Here is a 21,727-nt window from a genome sequence, read left to right on the forward strand (position 1 = left end):
ATGCAATTAGAACTTATGGAGTACATAACGGTAGGAAATTGAAGATTTCTAAGAATGACAACAGAAGAATATGCGTCAAATGTATTGGTTCACAAGGGAAATGTCCATGGTATGCATATTGTGGATATAGGAGTAGCCAACGTACATGGCAGTTAAGGAAAATTGTAGACAGTCATACATGCAGTAGGGAATTCAAAATTGGTTTAGTTACCTCTAAATGGTTAAGTGGGAGGTTAGAGAAGACCATGACAGGAAATCCGGATATTAATATGAAAAACCTGCACAATAAATTCTGTAAAAAGTACAACATTGGTGTTTCTAGGTCTACAACAAGTAGGGCAAAGGCAATGGCATCCGCCAATATTGATGGTTGTTTCGAACAACAATATCAAAGACTATATGATTATGCACACGAGTTACTGAGATCAAACCCTGGCTCAACAGTTAAAGTTAAGGCACAACGGACTGAGGATAAGGCCATATTCAAGAGAATGTATGTGTGTTTGAAAGCATGTAAGGACAGCTTTGTAAGTTGTAGGCCTATTATACATTTGGATGGTTGTTTCTTAAAAGGGAAATATGGAGGGGAACTTTTAACTGCTGTTGGAAGAGATGCCAATGTAGAGAACTTGGTCATAGAAAAACTAAGTGCCCACAGAGAAGTCAACAACAACACTACCCACACCCTTCTCAACCAAGTGAACAATCAAACGAAGAACGTACACCAGACCCAACTCAAGCAAGTCAGATAACTCAAGAACCCCAGACTGATGAAATCACAGCACAACTTTAGATTGTTGTAGTTTCGAACATTAACTACATCTTTGTTCTATTTTGGATATGTACTTTGCCTTTAAATACTGTTGCTTTGCTTTCTGTAGTGTATGTTGCACTTAACAATGTATACATTTTGGATGATATCTGAACTATTTTGGATGATATGTGATGTTTTCTGATGTAGTTTCTGTCATATTGTATTGGCTGATTTGATATTTTGCACTTAAAAAACGCTCGCCACGAGAACGAACGTCCAATTCACGCTCGCCACGACAACCAACGCTCAGTGAGGCAGAAGAGGAGGGTCGTCCAGCGAAGCGAACGCCCAGTGAGGCAGAAGAGGACGCTCGTCCAGCGAACCGAACGCCCAGTGAGGCAGAAGAGGAGGGTCGTCCAGCGAAGCGAACGCCCAGTGAGGCAGAAGAGGACGCTCGTCCAGCGAACCGAACGCCCAGTGAGGCAGAAGAGGAGGGTCGTCCACCGAAGCCAACGCCCAGTGAGGCAGAAGAGGACGCTCGTCCAGCGAACCGAACGCCCAGTGAGGCAGAAGAGGACGCTCGTCCAGCGAACCGAACGCCCAGTCAGGCAGAAGAGGACGTTCGTCCAGCGAAGCGAACGCCCAATAAGGCAGAAGAGGAGGCTCGTTCAGCGAACTAAGACCACGGTCGTCCACAACCGCTTAGTGGACGCTCGGCATCGAGAAGTGGGACGCTCGTCCACGCTCAATGGATGCTGTTTTTCCACTTGTGGGGATTTTCAACTGGAATTAACACCTATAGGACATTCGGTCTGAGTATAATATCAAGGTTGGAGATTGGGTCTGAGTATAATTGTAAAGTGTACTTCAGCCATACTAAAAAGAGATTATTCTTAGTCTAAGTGAGTTAAATTATTATAACACTTCTTTGAAAATTATAACGATTTGGTACTTCTTCCCATAAACATAACACCTCTCTGAAAATTACATTCTAATATAACCATCTTCTTCATTAAATAGAATGGCATTACAAGCACAATCTCATTACAATTTAAGTAACTTCTTCACAATTTAACTAAGTTCTTCATCACAAAATGTAACTGATACAACACTTGAACTAAACCCTAAACATAACACATACAAAGACGATATTAATCAACCCCATCAAACATAACATCCAGATGAAGACCTTCTCCCTTCTCTGACAAACCAAAAGTGATTTTTCCAAATTCATAATCCTTCTCCTTTGCCACCCAATTGTAGTATCCCTTTCATCAACATTATCTTCAGTGGCCCATTTGAAGAAATTACATCCTCGCACTTCTTCATTTCGACTACGCTGTACAAAACAATAAACCAAAATCATCTCAGGCAAAACCAAATAAATGTATCCGAAAATAAAAAACACCACCAAGGGAAGAAACCTTGTAATTAGGGCAGCCCCAAAAAGGCTTGCCTTGGTTCTTAGCAGTTTTCGCGACTCTCAATACGACAAGCTCTCCACAATAGCATATTTGTGTGCCAAGCATTCCTCTTGATGAAGCACCACGACAGATCCCCCGTGAGCAAGACGAACAGTCATTCGTTGACATTGCGTCGTCGTCCACACCAACAAAACAACCCCAACCCCAAAAATGAACCACAATCAGAGAAGACAACAGGGATACGACACCCACCTCAGACGAAGCAAACAACGAAGGGCACCCCACCTCTGCGATCTTCTTCACCTCAGAAAACAACAATAGTTACTCAACATAGGGCACCCACTTCACACCAACCAAACAACGAAGGCCACCCCCACCTCAGTTCACCTCTTTCACCTCTGCTGCTACCTACCTGTAAAAAAAACCCTAATTAGCCCTCTTCAACGTTACGAAAATAAAACCCTAGTTTTTTTCCCCAATTTAAAAACGTGACCCCATTTCAAATTCCCAAATCAGCCTGCCACGTCAACTCAGTTAACCAACCTCAGTGCCACGTTTGCAAAAATCACATACACAGTCAGAAAAACGTTATCAATTATAACGGCGTTAGGTGGGTAGGATTCAATTGATACAAATTTCAAAACATAGGTATCAAATGCCTACATTTTTAAAACTAGGTACTAAATTGCAAATTACCTCCCAACATGGGGACTAAGTAGGTAATTAAGCCTTAATTAAAATACATCATCGGTGGAAATATATTGTGAGAAATTGTTTTAGAAGATCTATCTCTTACCTTAGTTGTCAACAATTTTCATCTCATAAAAATGGACAACAAAGTTACATAAATATTATAGTCATCCACAGAAATATTTACAAAACAGATAAAATAAATACCCACTTGTCGAAAATGGTTTAAAAGTGAATATTTAATAATAAATTTTAATAAAAATGAATAAAATATATAAATATGTCAAGCGATTAAATCACGTTGATACAATACATTAAACTATGCATAACTTAGACAACTTTCTTAATGTTCTTATTAATTACAAAATTTGATACATACGAGTATTGTAATTCCGCAGGGTTAGATCGATTAAAATTGCATTGGTGATGAAAGTTATTTATGGTATATCAGTTTATGGTAGTTACACTTTTTTTTTTTTTGTTATCGAATAATATCTTTAAAAACTTACTTTAAAATTAGAAATTGATAATATAATATAATATAATATAATATTATATATATATATATATATATATATATATATATATATTATAACATCCTATTTAAATAGTATAAATACTATAACTAAAATCAAGCTTTATATGAAGATAACTAAAATCAAGTTTTATATACAAATTACTAATCCAAAACTATGTACAAATTTGGTTCTCTAAAACAACCAAAAGAAAATTTCTACTACAACATTTATACATTTGCACTATCTCAACCTAATGCCTGCTCCAAGGACACATCATCTTCTTCTGCTCATACCCATCAAATGATCATCGACATTTAAAATCAACACATACGAACCATCAATAAAGAAACACACAAGAAGGGTAAGCTAATAATAAAAAGATCCCAACATGATATACTAAAATTACATCATATATCACATCACACATACTAAAATTGCTATCACACAAGGTTAGTCCGTTTGCCACATGACTCACCCTAGGCTAGGACCTCCTGCTACTCTCACCACATGGCTCACCCCTCTCTATTTGAGAATTGATGATTATTATAGTGTCAAAATAACCTTCAGAACTGACCTTCCTACATTCATACCAACAATACTTTGATCCAACCACCAAAAATTCTTCCTTAGAAGTCTTAAAAACCAAAAATTCATACTTACATAAAGTCATTCCATACCATAATGTATTTCAAGTTGTATTACTTAACATAAGAATAATCATCATAACATGTACATTCAAGTTGTATTACTTAACATAAGAATAATCATCATAACATGTACATCCAAACATATAAGAGGAATAAAAACAAAATAACCTAAGAAGGACAATCTTAGTCCTAACGTCTGAATCTTGGTGCCTAGTGAGTACAAACTCGCCTAGCGAGCAACTCTTTGTTGCCAAGCCAAAGTGCAAATAGAGAGCTTCCCTAGCACAGCGAGTGAGCTCGCCTAGCCGCTGAAACCCACTACCAAAAATCCTATTTACTTGCCCAACCACTCTACACAATTCTGCAGATTCTACTCCTCCCAAACTCACATGTCCTAACTCATACACTTCCTCAAACCTTTTTAACTCTAATTTGATACTCTAGACCTCAATTAATCCTATCCAAGCAAGTATGAGTGAAATCAAACCTCATTAGACTTATTGTACCATGAATTCCCAACTTACTTTTATTAAAACTCCACTCTATAGTACATAATTCAAAATCTCTCATTCCTACTCCCAATTTGGTAAACTCAGCCTCTCAACTAGGGATGACAACGGATCGGGTCGGACACGGATAGTTCCTACCCGCAACCCGACCCGACAAAAAAAATCCACCCGCTACCCACATGGATATCCGCTTAAATAAATACCCGCAGGTATTTTAAAAACCCGCGGATACCCGTAAACATTTAAAAAAATATATTTTTATAAATTATTAAAATAAAATTTTTAATAAAATTAAAAAAAATATATAAAAAATATATAAATTAAATTAAATTAAATATAAATATAAATTTAATTTTAATTAAATTTAACCTTATAAAATATAAATTAATTTTAATTTTAATTAAATTTAACTTAATAAAATGTAAATTAAATTTTTATATTTATTTTCTACGGGTAGTAGATATCTGCGGGTACGTATAGTATAATATCCCCACTCGACCCGTTTATAAGCGGGTATTAAAATATCCGCTACCCACAACCCTCTATAGTAAATATCTGCGGGTACCAACTATACATCACGGATATTTGCGGCCACAAATGTTGTTGTCATGCCTACCCTCAACAAATCAAATATAGTAAAAAAAATACTATAAATAACACGACTTTCCATTTTCACCTCTATTTCAAGATTTCACGTATTAAGACCCCTTTTTAACACTAAAGTAGTCTTCAATTCTTTTAAAATCTCAAATTCTCTATTTACTATCATCTTTTAGGGTATCTAACGATTAATATTAGATCTAAATGACTCAAAAATATATTACCAATATCAATTATCATCTTAAAGTGACTACTTCAGAATCTCACTCACTAAAACCCTAAATTTCAATCGAAACAACCCCTCAACCCTCATTTATCACTACTTACAATTTTTATAACAATTTTGATAGACAATTAGACAACAATACCTGAACAAGAACATTCCAACTGGCACAAGTAATCAATCAAAACCACAATTCTTCATCAACCTATCAACCACACACAAAGTTATCTCTATCATTACATATGTATCCAAACATAACAATTTAACTAACATAGCTCATACATTGTAACATATAATTAAAGATACCTATTTTAGCTTCCCTTACCTTAATAGGAATGTTACCAAACTCTATAAATGCACAACCCTTGCTTCAAGCTCAAGGAAATATAGAAGTGCCTACAAACCATAGAAACATTATTAGGGTAAGTCCATAGGACCTCTATGTTAAGACAAAATTGTCTATATGCGCCTGAACACTCTCATGTTTTGAAGTTTAATCAAATAACATTAAATGGAATAATAATATGAAAACATTAGAGTTGGAACCAAAATCCCCAACACAGAAAACCTTAGGAGACCACTTAGGATTTTAGGAAACAGAAAAACAACTAAGTCAAAACACCCATACGCAATGCTAAACGACTATCAAGTCAAAAACATCTAAGAGAGTTAAACTAAATGTGTAAAGTTTATAATACCTAAAGGGTATTTGTATAGGTCTTGGGAAAACAAAATTTGTCAAGACAATGTCATTGACAAAACATACTAAAAGACTAAAACTTAAAACAATAGAGAAAACACAAACAAAACTAAACGTTGTCTGTCTAAAAAGGTAAAATCACAAGAAGCGTTTACTCTGTCTGAACGATACATGAGCTAAAACATTACTTCATCAGACGATGAAGTCTTTAATAATCGCTTTGTATCTTTAGAAGAAAAGCTTAATTGTCAAACACTACCTCAACGGTAGGAAATAAAAAAGCACTTTGTTGTTCTGAGCAAGCATTAAATGACATTAAATGAACATTCAAAACCAACAAAAAGTGATAAGAAAAGACATATATGTTGAATGCACAATCTACTATATTCTTTGCAGATGAGCTATTCTAGATGCATCCACAAACTACAAATCAAAATATTAGAAGTGAACATTAGAGAGAAAAGAGATATTCACAAAATGTTCTTCACTTGATAGCTGAACCTAATCCCTGTTATGTTGTTTTTGATGATGACAACACATTAATAGCAACAACACATGAATGTTGTCATGTCACAATAGAAAAGTGTTTCTATGTTATGTTATACATATGTGGAATTTGTACATGCTTACTGTGTTATATGCACATACTGTGATAAATGCATATGTTGGACACACTGTGTTGGTTATGCATATTATTGTGTTTATGATGTGATTATATTTGTGTATGTGTATGTTTCTGTGTAATGAAAAGCACATGCACAAAAGCATATATGCATGACATAATCAATTACAATGTTGTAATAATCAATTAAGGTCATTAGACAACTTATGTTTTGAACTATGGCAAAACAACTAGTTTGAATCGATTACATTAGTTCATAAATCGATTAAAACTCGTGTGTTTGCATATATAATTTTCAAATGTGTTGTGATGAGTTTTAGAGGAGAAAAAGTTTTCAAAATTCTTTTAAGTGTTAAGCTTAATGGATTACATATTTTGTGTATTCAATAAAGTGAGTTATCTTTTGAAAACTGTTTTCAGCTTAGTCAAAATACTTTAACGGTCATATTTTTAAATATGTTTGACTAACATTAAATGCAAATCGATTACATTAATTGAGCATTCAATTAAAAGCTGAATTTGTTGTAATCATGTTACATCTGTTTAGTGTAACCGATTACATAAGTATAGTAATCGATTGTTTTGGGTCAGAACTAATAAAAATTATATATTGACGCATTGTTTGCAATTCTGTAACGGTTGATCAATTGTAAATTGTCATATATGATATTATTTGTGAGGGAAATGTTACATGTTGAACAAATGCTCCAAGAATCAAAAACGCGAAGGATTTGAAGAATCTTGAGGCATTCTTGAGAGGCAATTGACTGGACTGTATTGGCTGATCACATTAGCACAACTGAAGGTGCATCTAGTTTGATCAAGAGAAGATTTTGCAATCTTTGATTTTCTGTTTCCCTGGACGTGCATGTCAGGAAGAAGAGTGAGGAGCTCTTGACTTTGAGAGGGGATTCTCAAAGGGTTTCTACAACAGGGACAAGGGGTTTTGTGTTTATAAGTGTATTCTGTTCTATATTTGATTGAGAGTTTGTAAGGTGTTTACATTTGAGTGTGCTTTATAAAGCCTTGGCTGTAATACTCTGATCATTATAGTGAAATACTCTCCAATATTAGGTTGATTAGGAGGGTGACTAGATGTAGGCATTGAGGTCGAACAAGAATAAAAACTGTGTTTGATCTTCTCTTCTTATCTCTTTACATTTTTCATTGCATACATACTTTGCTTACTACACAAGAAAGATTTCAAGATCATTCTAATTTACGAAAAAGATTTAAAAAGTGCACGTTTTTATAAAACACCAATTCACCCCCTCCCCCTCTTGGTGTTGAGAAACAAGGTTCATTATCTCTAACAACTTTAACAACACAGATGTCACTAGTGCAAAAACAGCGTATAACGTCACGCGTTCAACGTTGAACCACTCAATAGCCAACGTTAAAAATGACCGATGGCATTTTTGTAAAAAAATGCAATTATTAAACGCCGTTTAGAATTGCAATTCGACGTAAAAGGATATAAAATGTCGAATGCCCCAGCGTTAGACGTCAAAATTAGTTAATTGAATAAAAATTTGAGCGGAAGATTGAAAATTCATTCACTTTATCTTAGCGTGCGAGACCCTCTTCTCTGCTCAAACTTTTCTGGAACGAAGTTTGACGACCATCACATGTAAAATTTCTGTCATTTGATACAAATGCATGTTAATTTACTACTTTAGGTATGATTTTTGTTTGTTTTGACCGATTATTTTATTGTTATTGTCCTTCCTAGGCACATTCTGCTTTCTCTCTCACGTGTGGTAACACTTTATTCCGATGAACCAAGGTTAGCTTTCGTTTTCATTTTCGTTTTGAAGAACTTTTATTTGTTGAACTTGTTTCTTGTTATTTTTTGTTGAACTTATTTGTTATTATTGTTTGGGTGAACTTGTTTGTTATTGTTGTTTGATTGAACTTGTTTGTTGTTTGATTGGACTTGTTTGTTGTTTGTCATTGTTGTTTGTTATTGATACTATATTACACGTTCATAGTTCATGCTTTACAAGATACCAAAAACTAAAATTTGTTGCTTTTCTGCTTTTCAGATCTCGTAGTGTTGTAAAAAGAGATCACAATTAATTTAAAAAAATAAAAAAATTGATTAACGTCGTTTATTGATAAAATTCGACGTTAAATTTAACGTTAAATTTTTTAAATTCGATGTCAATTTAACGTCTCCCGGTATGACGTCGTTCTCGAATTCGACGTAAAGATCCAAAATATTCAACGTTGTACGCTGTTTTTGTACTAGTGTGTTGTCATAACAACAAAAATGTGTTTTTGTGTTTAATACATATGTGGTGAACTGTGGCAAAACAAGTTTGAATCGATTACATTAGTTGGTGAATCGATTAAAACTCGTGTCTTTGCATATATCATTTTCAAATCTATGATGAGTTTTTGAAGAGAAAAAGTTTTCAAAATATGCTTAAGTGTCAAGCTTAATCGATTACACATTTCATGTAATCAATTAAGTCTGTTATCTTTTGAAAACTGTTTACAGCTTAGTCAAAAATACTTTAACGGCCATATTTTTAAATATGTTTGACTAGCATTAAATGTAAATCGATTACATTAATTGTGCATTCAATTAAGAGCTGACTTAGTTGTAATTGTATTACATCTGGTTTTTTATAATGTAACCGATTACATAAGTAACGTAATCAGATTGTTTTGTGTCTGTACTGATAAATACTATAAATTGACGCATTACTTGAAATTCAAAAAAAGACTTGATCATTTTTGTACACTTTCATACCTAATATACTTTATCTAAGATAGTTTTACAGATTGTCATAAGCTCCAAAGAATCAAGAACGTGAAGAATTTGAAGAATCTTGAAGCATTCTTGAGAGGCACTTAGTGGACTGCATTGACTTATCTAATTCATACTACTCAGGTGTATTTGATGTGATCCATAAACATTTCTACAATCGGTGATTGTGGTGTTTCCTTATACGTGGTTGACAGGAAGAAGACTGATAAGATCTTGGACTTTGAGAGGGGATTCTCAAAGGGATTATGCAGCAAGAATGTGTGGTTCTATGTGTGCAGGTGTATTCGTTTCTATATTTGATTGTTTAAGTGGGAAAGGTGTTTACATTGTGAGAGTGTGTTCATTGTAAAACCTTTGGTGTAATTCTCCAATCATTATAGTGAAATATCCTTCAATCAAAGGTTGATTGGAAGAGTGACTGGATGTAGGCATTGAGGCCGAACCAAGATAAAAGTTGTGTTTCATCTTCTTTCTCTATCTCTTTACATTTCATTACATACCCACTTTACTTACAACACAAGAAAGTTTTAAAGATCTTTCTAATTCTGCAAAACGATCTGAAAAGTGCACATTTTTATAAATCACCAATTCACCCCCTCTCTTGGTATTGAGAAACAAGCTTCTTTGTTTCTAACAGTAATTGATTACACAAGTTGTATAATCGATTAAAACACGATGCTATGCCAATATGTGTTTGATAAGTGCCTTGATCTATTTGGAATGAAAATTAATTTGAAATTTTGCATAAGTGTTGAACATAATCGATTACATAAGTTTCAAAATCGGTTAAATATGTGTCTCTTGTCAAAATCAATTTCATTTAAAGCCTTAACTGTTTCTAATGGTCATATGAATTTATTGTTGGCGTATATGAATTTTTTAATCGATTGTATGCATTGTATAATCTGTTAAATCTAAATAGAAACAAATTTGTTAAAGTAGGAGGAAAAACTTAATATATTATATTAATTTCGTAATTGATTAAAGTGCGTCAGGATTAAAAAATCCTATAAATAAGTGTCTTGCATGTTGTTTCAAATTAATCTTTTGAGCTATCAATTTCATAACTAACATTTTGATTGAGTATTGATTACAGGAGCGCCCAAGAACTGTCTTGAAGAATCAAGGATCAAATTTGGATTTACTCATCAAGATTCTATCAAGAAACTGGGCTGAACAGTACTGATTCATTCTGCACTACTGAAGTGTACCTAGATGGTTAGTTTTAACGTTTATAATCTAAGTATTGTGTTCTTGTGCTTCTCTCAAGGTGTAAAGAGAGCTGTAAGTGTTCTCTATTTTTGGTAAGATTGTGAGGGTATTCACATCTTGTTACTATAGTGATTTTGAGGTGGGTGAGAAGTACATTGAGAGGGAATATCTCTATATTCTTGCAACTGTATCATTATAGTGGAATCCCTTCAACTCAGGTTGTTGAAGGAAGACTGGATGTAGGTTTGGTCGAACCAGTATATATTGTTCTGTTGATCTTTCTCTCCCTTTTCTCTTTTATTTTTTATCTATCATTCTTGTTTTATTGATTTCAAGAAAACCAAAGATTTTGCAAAGCTTTTGAAAAGATTATTTTTGAAGGAAAATTTCAATTCAGCACCCCCCTCTTGGTTTGAGATACAATGCATCACTTGTTTAACAATTGTTATTCGTTGACTGAGACCATGAGTGATGAGAATACTCAGTTGTAATCTTGTTGAAGATTATAGTGGAACTAGTATAAAATATTTGTATAAATTATAGAGGAGACTGGACGTAGCTCAATTGTAGTGAACTAGTATAAAATATTTGTGCATTCATCTCTTCTTTTGACTAAATGCTTCTCTTACTAAACCTACAATATTGTTTTTATTTCCAAATACAAAAACCTTCCAAGTTAAACTATTATTCTTCAATAAAGAAAGTTCTTATAAACTCTATAGTGTACATTCTGAATAGCACGACAAAACCAATTCTTGTTATAATCTTTTATCAGGTCGAGTGTCTAACTATTTAAAAGAAAATCACAAAGCTCGACAACAAGCTATTTCAAAAGGGTTGCGAAACAAATTTTTCCATTAACATTATTCAACCCCACTTCTTTGTTTTTTAGAACCAAGTTCTTCTTCCTATAAACACCACAGGTAATACCAGCAACTCTCAGCGTTTGCCAAAGCTTTTCCTGATCACGTAGAAAGCACCTTTTAGTGCAAAACGATCAGTCTTTTCGTATGAAAACAATCTTGCTTCACAAGAAATCCTCAAGACTTTATCACCACGATAATTCTTGATTCTTGGAGCTTTTCTCTCTTTTGTAAGAATTCAAAGAACACACTGAAAAGATATGAAAGTGTAAAGATCAATTCTTCTTATAGAAATCTAATCATGCGTCTATATATAGTATAAGACAAATCAGGCGCGTTTTAATCGATTACGCTATTAATCAAGTCAAATACAAATCACAGTTATAATAGATTAACAGCAGTCAAAGACATTAATTGAAAGCACAATTAATGTAATCGATTTGTAATAAATGGTTGGTCAACATATTTAAAATTATGATCGTTGTGACAGTTATGTCAAACATTTAAACAGTTTTCAAATCTTTAATAGACTTAGTCGAATACAGAATGCATGCAATCGATTAAGTAGTAACACTTAGCATATATTTGAAAACTTTTCTTCTCAAAATTCATCACAACACACTTGAAAAATATTTGTGCAAACATATGAGTTTTAGTCGATTTTACCAATAATATAATCGACTTAAAACTTGTTGTTTTGCCACACTTTAAAGTTCAAACAGTTGAAGCTAGGTGCTTGTGGTTTTTCATTTCCTAAACCTCATATTATGCATACACAAATAAAATCACATATCAAACACAGTGGTATGCAATAATCAACACAATATGTTCACAAATATGCTTGTACAAATACAACACAGTAAGCATAAGCATATAATATGTATAACATAGTACATACACATTTGTTAATATTAATTATGTGTTGTCATCATTAAGAAGACAAATATCACTAAGATTGTAGGTTCAGCTAAACATGTGCTCCTCCTATCAACAATCTCAACACATATCTTCAATTTGGAACACCATAATGTTTTATCTACATTTGTTTGAGGTGTGTCCCTTTTTCATACAATAAAAACATGTGAAAATATTTGAATTTCTATAAAAGACAGTTCCTTTTTCAACCTATACCCTACGGGTTCTCTTATACTTTAGAGCTTGCTTATTTTTATGAAAGTCTTTTTTATTAAAATTTGGATTTTCAAGATTTTTATTTTTAGTTGCCTCTTTAAGCTGATTCTCAAGAATATCAATATCAAACATGTTACTTTTGCATGAAAGGCATCCAATAGGATGTTCAACAATTGTAATTTCTTTCATTTCTAAATTGCAGATTTTATTTCTTAAAATAACTTATTCATTTAATGCCTTATCATATTTAATTTTCAAATCCTTAAATTCATTTTTCAAATTTTTATGTGCAGCATCTAATTTCTCAGACTCATTAAGCAATTCCAGAAAAGCTTTTCGCAAATCCATTTCACAAGTTTTAGAACTAGAGCAACTTACTTGGCTTGTAGTGTCATCAGTATTAGTCATCAAGCACACGTTGGCTTCTTTATTAATCACTTGAACTAGTTGAGCTTGAGTCATTATCATCCCAAGCTATATACGCCTTCTTCTTCTTGTGAAATCTTTTTTCTTTTGTTTCTTCACTTTTCTTGTAGTTCAGACAATCCACTTTGACATGTCCTCTTTCACCATATTCATAGCATTTTTTTCTTTCTTTTCACTTTTGAACTTGTCCTTGCCCTTAACTTTCATGAACTTAGCAAACTTCTTGATCATGAGACTCATATGATCATCATCATCACAGTCATCATCTACTCTTGAACTCTTTCCTTTAGAAACCTCTATTTTGAATGTCAGGGTCTTCTTCTTTCCTTGGCCTTCTTCCGTATTCAATCTATTGAGCTCAAGCTCATACTCGCGAAGCTTTCCAAAACAATATTGCCATGGACATTGAAGATAACTTTTGTGACTCTGAGATTGCGATCACCTTGGGCTGCCAAGACCTAACCAAAGACTTTAAGATTTTCACATTCAGTTCATCAGTATCAAAGGTCTTACCCAATCCATTGAGATAGTTTACGATATGAGTGAAGCGCTTTTGCACATCTGCTATTGTTTCTCCAAGTTGCATTCTGAACATTTTGTACTCCTAGATCAAGGTATTTTTCCTTGCACACTTTACATCATTTGTACTTTCATGAGTGACTCTGAGAACTTCCCACATTTTTCGTCTTGTCTTACAAACAGATATTCTATAGAATTCATCAAGCACAACAGTAGAAGAAATAATATTTGTAGCCTTATTATCAAACTATACTCTTTTATTTTCCTCAGTAGTCCAAGACAAATAAGGTTTTTCTTGTTTAACAGATCTATTTGGGATAAAAGGATCGTTTTCAACTGCTTCCCAGATGCCTCTATCAACAGACCCCATAAAGATTTGTATTATGACTTTCTAGGAAGCATAGTTATCATCAGTAAACAGTGGTGGTCTGTTATGAGAGCACCATCAACATATACTTGGTTATGTTAGACCATTTTCGTAAAATTTGAAAAACTATCAGAGAAAGCTCTAATACCAATTGTTGGAATTGGTATCGTTGGTTGCCGAATGTCGCGGTCGACTTAAATTAATATTGTAGATTAAATGCAGTAACTAGGGAATGACTCCTAGGTCGTCTCTCAAGGACCAATTTTTGGTTCTGTCATAAGATCAAGCACGTAGTGGGGGGGCTTGAACAAATTGTGCAAACTAAATTAATTAACTAAAACACGAATTAAAAATAGGTTAGCCATTAGTTCGATTGCAATGCTTCCAATCACATATTAACAAAAATTATTCACTTCTCTCACCCCTAATCCAACACAAATTAACCAACTAAGTGAAGACTAATATTGTTTTCATAAAAGCGAATTAAGCAAACGCAATGCACACATTCAATCAATTATGCACCACCACAAACTAAGCAATTGTGACTCTAAATCACTTAACTGAAAGTACAGAAATGAGAAGCTGGAGATATTGTGAAACTCTCTATAAAGGTTTTAAAAACTAGGTGTGGATAGAGTGAGAACTTTCACTAGAAATGTGATCAGGTGTTATTGTTATTACTGAGTATAGGTTGTCATCCTTCGTGAAAATTCAAAGGAAGTGTTTATCCTTCGTGAAGATTCAAAGGAAGTTTCCATCTTTGTTGTGTTCAGGGGAAGTAAGTCTTATCTGTTGTAGTTTCAACAGAGGTGTTTTCTAAACCTTAAACTTGTATATGGGTGATTGTAAGTTTAATAGATTTTGCGATAGTGAATCGCTAATCTCTCTTGGTTGGAGATTAACAACTGGACGTATGATTCTTTTGATTTGACTAGTATAAAATCATTTATATAAATTTCTCTTTTCTCTTACTTTATTTACTTTGCTTAATTATCTGCTATATAAGTTTGATTAGAGAGAAAATTTTAAAAGGTACAAATTTTCAAAAGAATCAATTCATGGTTATTGTAAACATGCAAACATTCCGCTGACACGTTCTAACACAAATAAGATTACCATACCCTAAGGGTATAATCGTATTTATTTTAATTATTATCAACTAAATTAACATTAGTCTAACAATAAAATAAATATTTATTTATTTAAAAAATTTAAAATAGTTAGTATTACCATATAGTAAGCACTACTGACTACACTAGTATTGCACTTTGAACGACTTTAATATTTGAAAATTAATTATGTTTTCTTTTGGGAATAGAAAAATAAATTTAGACCTAAATTTTGAAAAGTAAAATGATTTAATATAAATATAAAGTAAAAAAAATTCAATGAATAAATTTTATAATAAAATTGATAAATCTAACATTTAAATATTTTTTAATGACTCTTGCCGTATATAATGTTTTTGAAACACTGTTTCACACCAAATACATACATATGATATATTTTATGTTTATAATCCGTTTACATACATAATGTATATAATGTATAACATATAAAAAGATGTATTATTTGAATATTATGATTTCTGTTCCATTTGTATTAAATATATTTTCAGTTTTTAATTTCTAACGATAAATTAGAATTCATTTTTTTCAAAATTTTGATATATTTTTGTTTTTAAAATTTTAAAACTAATAGATATGTTATTTTAATTTAATTACGAAATTTTGTTATATATCAAACAATATAAATAACATAGATAGATACTAAAATGAAACGTCACCTCAAAATTCAGATACCAATAACATATATAATGTTTTACTAAATTTTAATATTATGATCTTTCGACAGTGAATCCATATTTATTGATTTTTCAACTGTCTTCATGATGACCTGATTATTTACTTTGGAGAAATTTTTCAACTGTCTGCAACAGTCTAATAATTTGAAAAAAGGCAAACCTTTTTTCACCTTTCACGCTCATGGGTTTTCATTTTAATGATAACAGAAGGTAAAGGATCTCTACGAACATTTGAAGGACAATCGAAGATACTATTACGAGTTCAGTATCCAATTTAAGTACGAGATTTTGCTTCGTGTCACATGGACGAACCTGCAGTAATAGTAAAGGAAAGAAAAACGAAACAGTGAAAAGTTTAAGAAATAGATTTAAACTTAATTCAATTATTTAGTTTATAAATAAGATTTAGCCTTATTTATATAATATAATATGAAATAGTGTTATCATTAAACGAATACCAGGTATCAAGAAAAAAACAACTGAACTATAACTTTCCCATATTACTGGGCCAGGAGGAGAGAATATGAAAAACTAGCCCCTCAAAAACTTGCGGGTCCCCAAGAAAATTCAGCTTTTTGTGTCTTGTGTGCTAGGACGAAGATCTTTTAATTATTTTGGAAGAGAAAAGGCGTGGGTTGAAAAGGTATTGAGTCGAGTATAAATAGAGAGGAGGTGGTAGGTTGTCTGATAACAAGGCAAGTTGTATTATTGTTTTGAGGAAACTGATTGATGATGCCTGGAGGAAGTAGGGACCCTCTGGTTGTAGGGCGTGTGATTGGGGATGTGTTGGACCCCTTTCAATGTTCCATTCCCATGAGGGTCAGCTACAATAACAAAGATGTCACCAATGGATGTGAATTCAAACCTTCACAAGTTTTCAACCAACCGAGAATAACTATCGGTGGAGATGATCTCAGGAACTTCTATACCTTGGTAATTCATTCTTCCTTCTCTTCTTCTTCTTCTTCTTCTTCTTCTTCAACTGATTGTGTTTGCCACTGAGTGCAATATATAATTTCATATTTCTCTCGTTAACAGATCGCAGTTGATCCCGATGCACCTAGTCCCAGTGACCCTAATTTGAGAGAATACCTCCATTGGTGAGCCAAAAGTTGTTCCAACACACCATCAATCTTCGTTTATATGAACTCAATTATACATTATAACATTTAACCATCACTCACTCTCAAACGTATTTCAGGTTGGTGACTGATATTCCTGCAACAACGGGACCTAGTTTCGGTACGTATGATATTCCTCCATTCTATTAACCTAATTATTACTCTCTGGGCTGGCTTAAACATATTCAAACCTTTTTTTTAACTTAAATTTGATGGTATTTTGTATCTAGGCTTAAATACTGATATCATTTTTATGTTATTGAGTTTATTCAATTTAGTTCTATTTTCTTTTAATTCAGTTCCATTTTATTTTAAAAAAATTCAGATTAAATTAAATAAAAATAATAAATATAAAAATTAAATTGAATATAAAATATTATGATTGTTTACCATGTAAACATCTTTATAAAATTAAAAAACATAAATAAAAAAGAAAAAAAATTATATAAAGAAAATGAATTGAGAGGTGGGAAATATTAATCACTGAGTATTAATTCTTTAAACGTGATTAGTAAAAATCAAAATAAACAAAATTGAGGAAAATTGAAACCAAATTGAAAATAAAAATAAAAATTGAATTAAATAAATTATGAAAATAAAGACAAAATTAATATTTAAACCTAATACATCTATATTTTAATAGCATAATTAATGTTTTCTTTAAGTGTATTTTTTATGTATGATTTGTCTAAGTTACTAACAACACAGGAACTCAAATTTTCAAACTATTAGTTATTTTTCATTGATCTCTGAATTCCTATCTTTTGTCGTTAGGAGTCGTACGTATCCTTTCCCAAAGTATGAATATATCGTCCAAAATAGTACACTTAAACATTTTCTTATGTTTTTACTACAATAAACATTGTTGCCAATAATATTTTTATTTATCTGGTTAATATTTATACAGTATTATATATATATATATATATATATATATATATATATATATATATATATATATATATATATATATATTTATTGGAGTATAAATAATTTTAATTGGTTGCATCTTCCTAGTTTACATTTGGCTTTGAATTGAATTTGATCTAAAGGAGTCTTGAATTTATTTCGATGGCTAACATAATATGAAACATTAATATAATTTCGAAACGTTGGATATGCGAGGTATAAAAGCATAGAACATCAGATAATATATATAGATATTATTGCACATAGTGAAAGTGAAAAGTGAGTGCGTTACCCATGGATATAGGAATACTAAATGTGAGTGTGAAAGCAATGTAATTAGAAAATCATGCCTTGACCACTCCCCTATTTATTGGTTTTGATCCTTAAAATTTAATTTTTTTCGAGATGATTTCTATGATCACTTTGTGGTATTATGACATGCATGCATATGTTACATCAATCATATTCTTAAATATTATGTTATGTGAGATAGGTAGATAGGCATATATATAATATATTTAAATAAATTCAAATTAAGAGGATTAAAAGTGAAAAAAAAATATAGAGATGATGCATTAAGTCATTTTTACAACGTACAAGTATTAAATAAGAGAATCTCTTGGCTGATAATGATATTCAAAATATACAATAGTAGTTTGAGAATCCAAATTATAAGCCAAATAACATTGGTGTAGGAAAAGATTTTTGCATGTTATTTTGGATATTGTATTTCGGTTATAAAATCAAAATATATTAAGATTTTTAAAAATGAGTAACTTTTTTAAATTTGAGGTAGAAAAGATCTTATTATGTTTCGGTTCCATAAAAAAACAAAACATAAAATTATAAATAAAAAAATAAAAAAAAATGTGAAATTTGTTTTAATTTTCATAATAATAACTAGAACCTAAATTCTTTTTGATATAATTTTTTTTAATTTTAAAGATATTAGAATTTTGTTAATATTAAAATTGAATAATACTTTTAATTAGAGAAGATACTAAGATTCAGTTATAACTATGACCACAACCTAATACCTTTTATATTTCGGTTTGGTTTATAATCAAAGCCTAATATATATGCGTTTGTTTTTTAAATAATTTTTTTGTTTTTATTTTTTTATACATATTAAATTTGCAGAAAATTAATGCAGAACTAATACATAAGTCATGGATTAATCATATGTATATTTTTTTATTGTGATCTTTTTAAATTGTATGTGCATTGTCTGTATTTTGCATGGTCTTCAAGTAACTTGAAATGAAAGTGATTATATCACAATCAAATTTTAAACCTCTAAACCTCTAAACTTAGTGATAATTTTGAAGTTTTGTTCAATCTTTCACTCTAGTTCACCGAAGTAGAACATATATATATATCACTTCAATTCTAAAAAACAAAAACCTACAACTTTGTGTCATAATAAAATAATTAAAAAAGAACAATTTTGAAAATTTTTATAGGCTCACTCGTATAGGAACCTAAATAGAGCATATATGAGTTTGATTCCTTTGTAACTTAGACCTATAAATTTATAAAATTTCCAAAATTATCACAACATCTTTATATGCCTGGTTTATTGAAAATCAAAGTATATCACGCATTTTTAAAAGTCAAAATTGGACTGGTGGAAACAACGAATCATAAAAGCATGGAAACCTTGTTTGTTTTCTCTCTTCCATCAGAATCACAGAGCATTCGAATTCTCAAAGCGCATAATCATGTGGGAAAAGATAGAAGATTTTATTCAAGAAACGACACGAAAAGCAACAGTATGACTGAAGGAGAATATTCATATTAAATAGATTACCTTTTGTTGGCCATCTCTGTAGATCACATGACAAGATAACACCAAAACCTTCATAGTTACAAGGTCTATAGATCAGAACAGAACATCATAGAAAAAGCTGCATAACCTGTTGATGCAACGGGTTTAACAAAATTTGACAAGGTGAAGGAAGTGGTAGAATAAGAATCATAAAAGTTTAAATTCAACTCCAAAATTCTTGATCAAACCTGAGTTCGAGTCCATTAGGGTTACCGTGAGAGACTAAACTTTCATCTCATCAGTTAGAAAACGACACGTAATTCTCTTCTGACATCATTTATAATTGTTTTTAAGATTTTCTAGTATTTTCTAATTGGAAGATATGAAAAGGCACACAACACTAGTGGCTTTGCTTTTTTAAAAAGTGTAGACGAATTTTTATCCACTCGTAGGTTCTTTGAAGTCTTTTTATGTGCAGTAGTAGTAGGACCTTATGTCTTATTAATATCTGAACTGAAATATACTACTTTATTGTTGATAATGAGAGTAACATTTATGTTCATAACTAAATGAGAAATACAAATTATTTGAACAGGTCATGAGGTTGTAACATATGAGAGTCCACGACCCATGATGGGGATTCATCGTATCGTGTTTGTGTTGTTTCGCCAATTGGGTAGGGAGACTGTGTATGCACCAGGATGGCGCCAGAATTTCAACACCAGAGAATTTGCTGAACTTTACAACCTTGGATTGCCCGTTGCGGCTGTCTATTTCAACATTCAGAGGGAATCTGGTTCTGGTGGAAGGAGATTATATTAACAAAACAGAAAACTTTATAGTATACAACAAAATAAAGTACTAATTAAACTTCCTTGAGGGTTTCGGAAATATTCGCAATGATCACCTAGTAAATGAGTGCCTCTTTAACTTAAAATCAACATAGACCAAATAAATCATTTCCTCGGTTGGATAGCACCAAGAACTCTATATATGTATCCATGAATGGAACCGAAGTATCCTTCTTGCTTCTTTTTTTTTTTCTTTTCATTTATGTATTTTCTATTTAAAAAATGTTATAATATAAAAGTGTGTTAGAAATACTTATGTTGCATTTATCCGTACCATACATTTTTAATAGAGGTGTTTTGGAATGCTTTCTTTCTTTTTTTCTTTGTTAAAAAATATACATGTTATGTATGATTTAGTTTTGTTTGAACATAAAAAATTCAAACCAAATTTAATTAAAAATCCAGTTTGATTTGAATTAATCTTGTGATTTTAATTTATAATTTCTTTTATCTATTTATCTATCTACCTATCTATCTATCTATCTATCTATCTATCTATCTATCTATATATATATATATATATATATATATATATATATATATATATATATATATATATATATATATATATATATATATATATATATATATATATATATATATATATATATATATATATATATATATATATATTAAGATGAATAGTTTTATTTGATCAAGCAATCACTATGAATTAAACACCAAATTATATACCACCTAATATTTTGGAGCCATATAACACATAATAATCAAGACAATGTTGTACTTGTTTAGGCATGAATGGAGGGCATGGATGTCTTCCACGTATTTTTAATATTTTAAATTTGAAATAAATCAAATAGTAATTTTATTTGGATAAAAACACATATATTAGGCATCGTTACGAGACTTTAATTTCAACAACGTAAGATGAAGTAATAATTCCTATATATTATAAGAATTAATGGTGAATCTTGATCAGTCATTATGAGTTAAAATAATATACTTAAACTAAGTGTAATTTAATTTTGATGTCCAATTTTCCCATTGTTCATTTTATATACGTCCGTGCAAGTCTTTCTTCCTCTTACATACTCTTACCTTATTTACATGCCAACAAATATATAAAATAAGTGCATCCTTCATAATAATCAATAATATTATTCGCCAAAGAAATGGTGCCACTGATAAAAATAACATTTTTATGTGTAAGAATATATATACATAATATATCCGAAATGCTCGACCCCTAACTATAACAAAAAAATAAAATAAATGCACTTTATATATCTCCTCAATTGCGTTCTTTATCTCTTCTAAAACTCTACTTTTGTT

At 31.4% G+C, this 21,727-nt stretch overlaps 1 protein-coding gene across 1 annotated transcript; it reads left to right on the forward strand.

Annotated features, from left to right (window-relative positions):
- Positions 1 to 16,455: 16,455 nt before the first annotated feature.
- Positions 16,456 to 20,686, forward strand: LOC124822855 (protein VERNALIZATION 3-like). Its single transcript, XM_047294930.2, has 4 exons — positions 16,456 to 16,718; positions 16,824 to 16,885; positions 16,987 to 17,027; positions 20,179 to 20,686. Exons 1-4 carry the CDS (start codon positions 16,515 to 16,517, stop codon positions 20,403 to 20,405), a joined length of 534 nt encoding a protein of 177 aa, XP_047150886.1. The 5' UTR covers positions 16,456 to 16,514; the 3' UTR covers positions 20,406 to 20,686.
- The last annotated feature ends 1,041 nt before the right edge of the window (positions 20,687 to 21,727 follow it).

This window comes from Vigna umbellata, chromosome 4, assembly GCF_029865625.1.
Source record: "Vigna umbellata cultivar VRB3 chromosome 4, Vumbellata_1.0, whole genome shotgun sequence".
Classification (NCBI taxonomy): domain Eukaryota; kingdom Viridiplantae; phylum Streptophyta; class Magnoliopsida; order Fabales; family Fabaceae; genus Vigna; species Vigna umbellata.

Bases quoted from the DNA above. Each gene is read 5' to 3' on its own strand.
- LOC124822855 (XM_047294930.2), top strand. From the start codon at position 16,515: ATGATGCCTGGAGGAAGTAGGGACCCTCTGGTTGTAGGGCGTGTGATT. The intron at 16,886-16,986 runs GTGAGCCAAAAG...AACGTATTTCAG, and splicing joins TTGAGAGAATACCTCCATTG to GTTGGTGACTGATATTCCTG. The intron at 17,028-20,178 runs GTACGTATGATA...TTATTTGAACAG, and splicing joins AACAACGGGACCTAGTTTCG to GTCATGAGGTTGTAACATAT.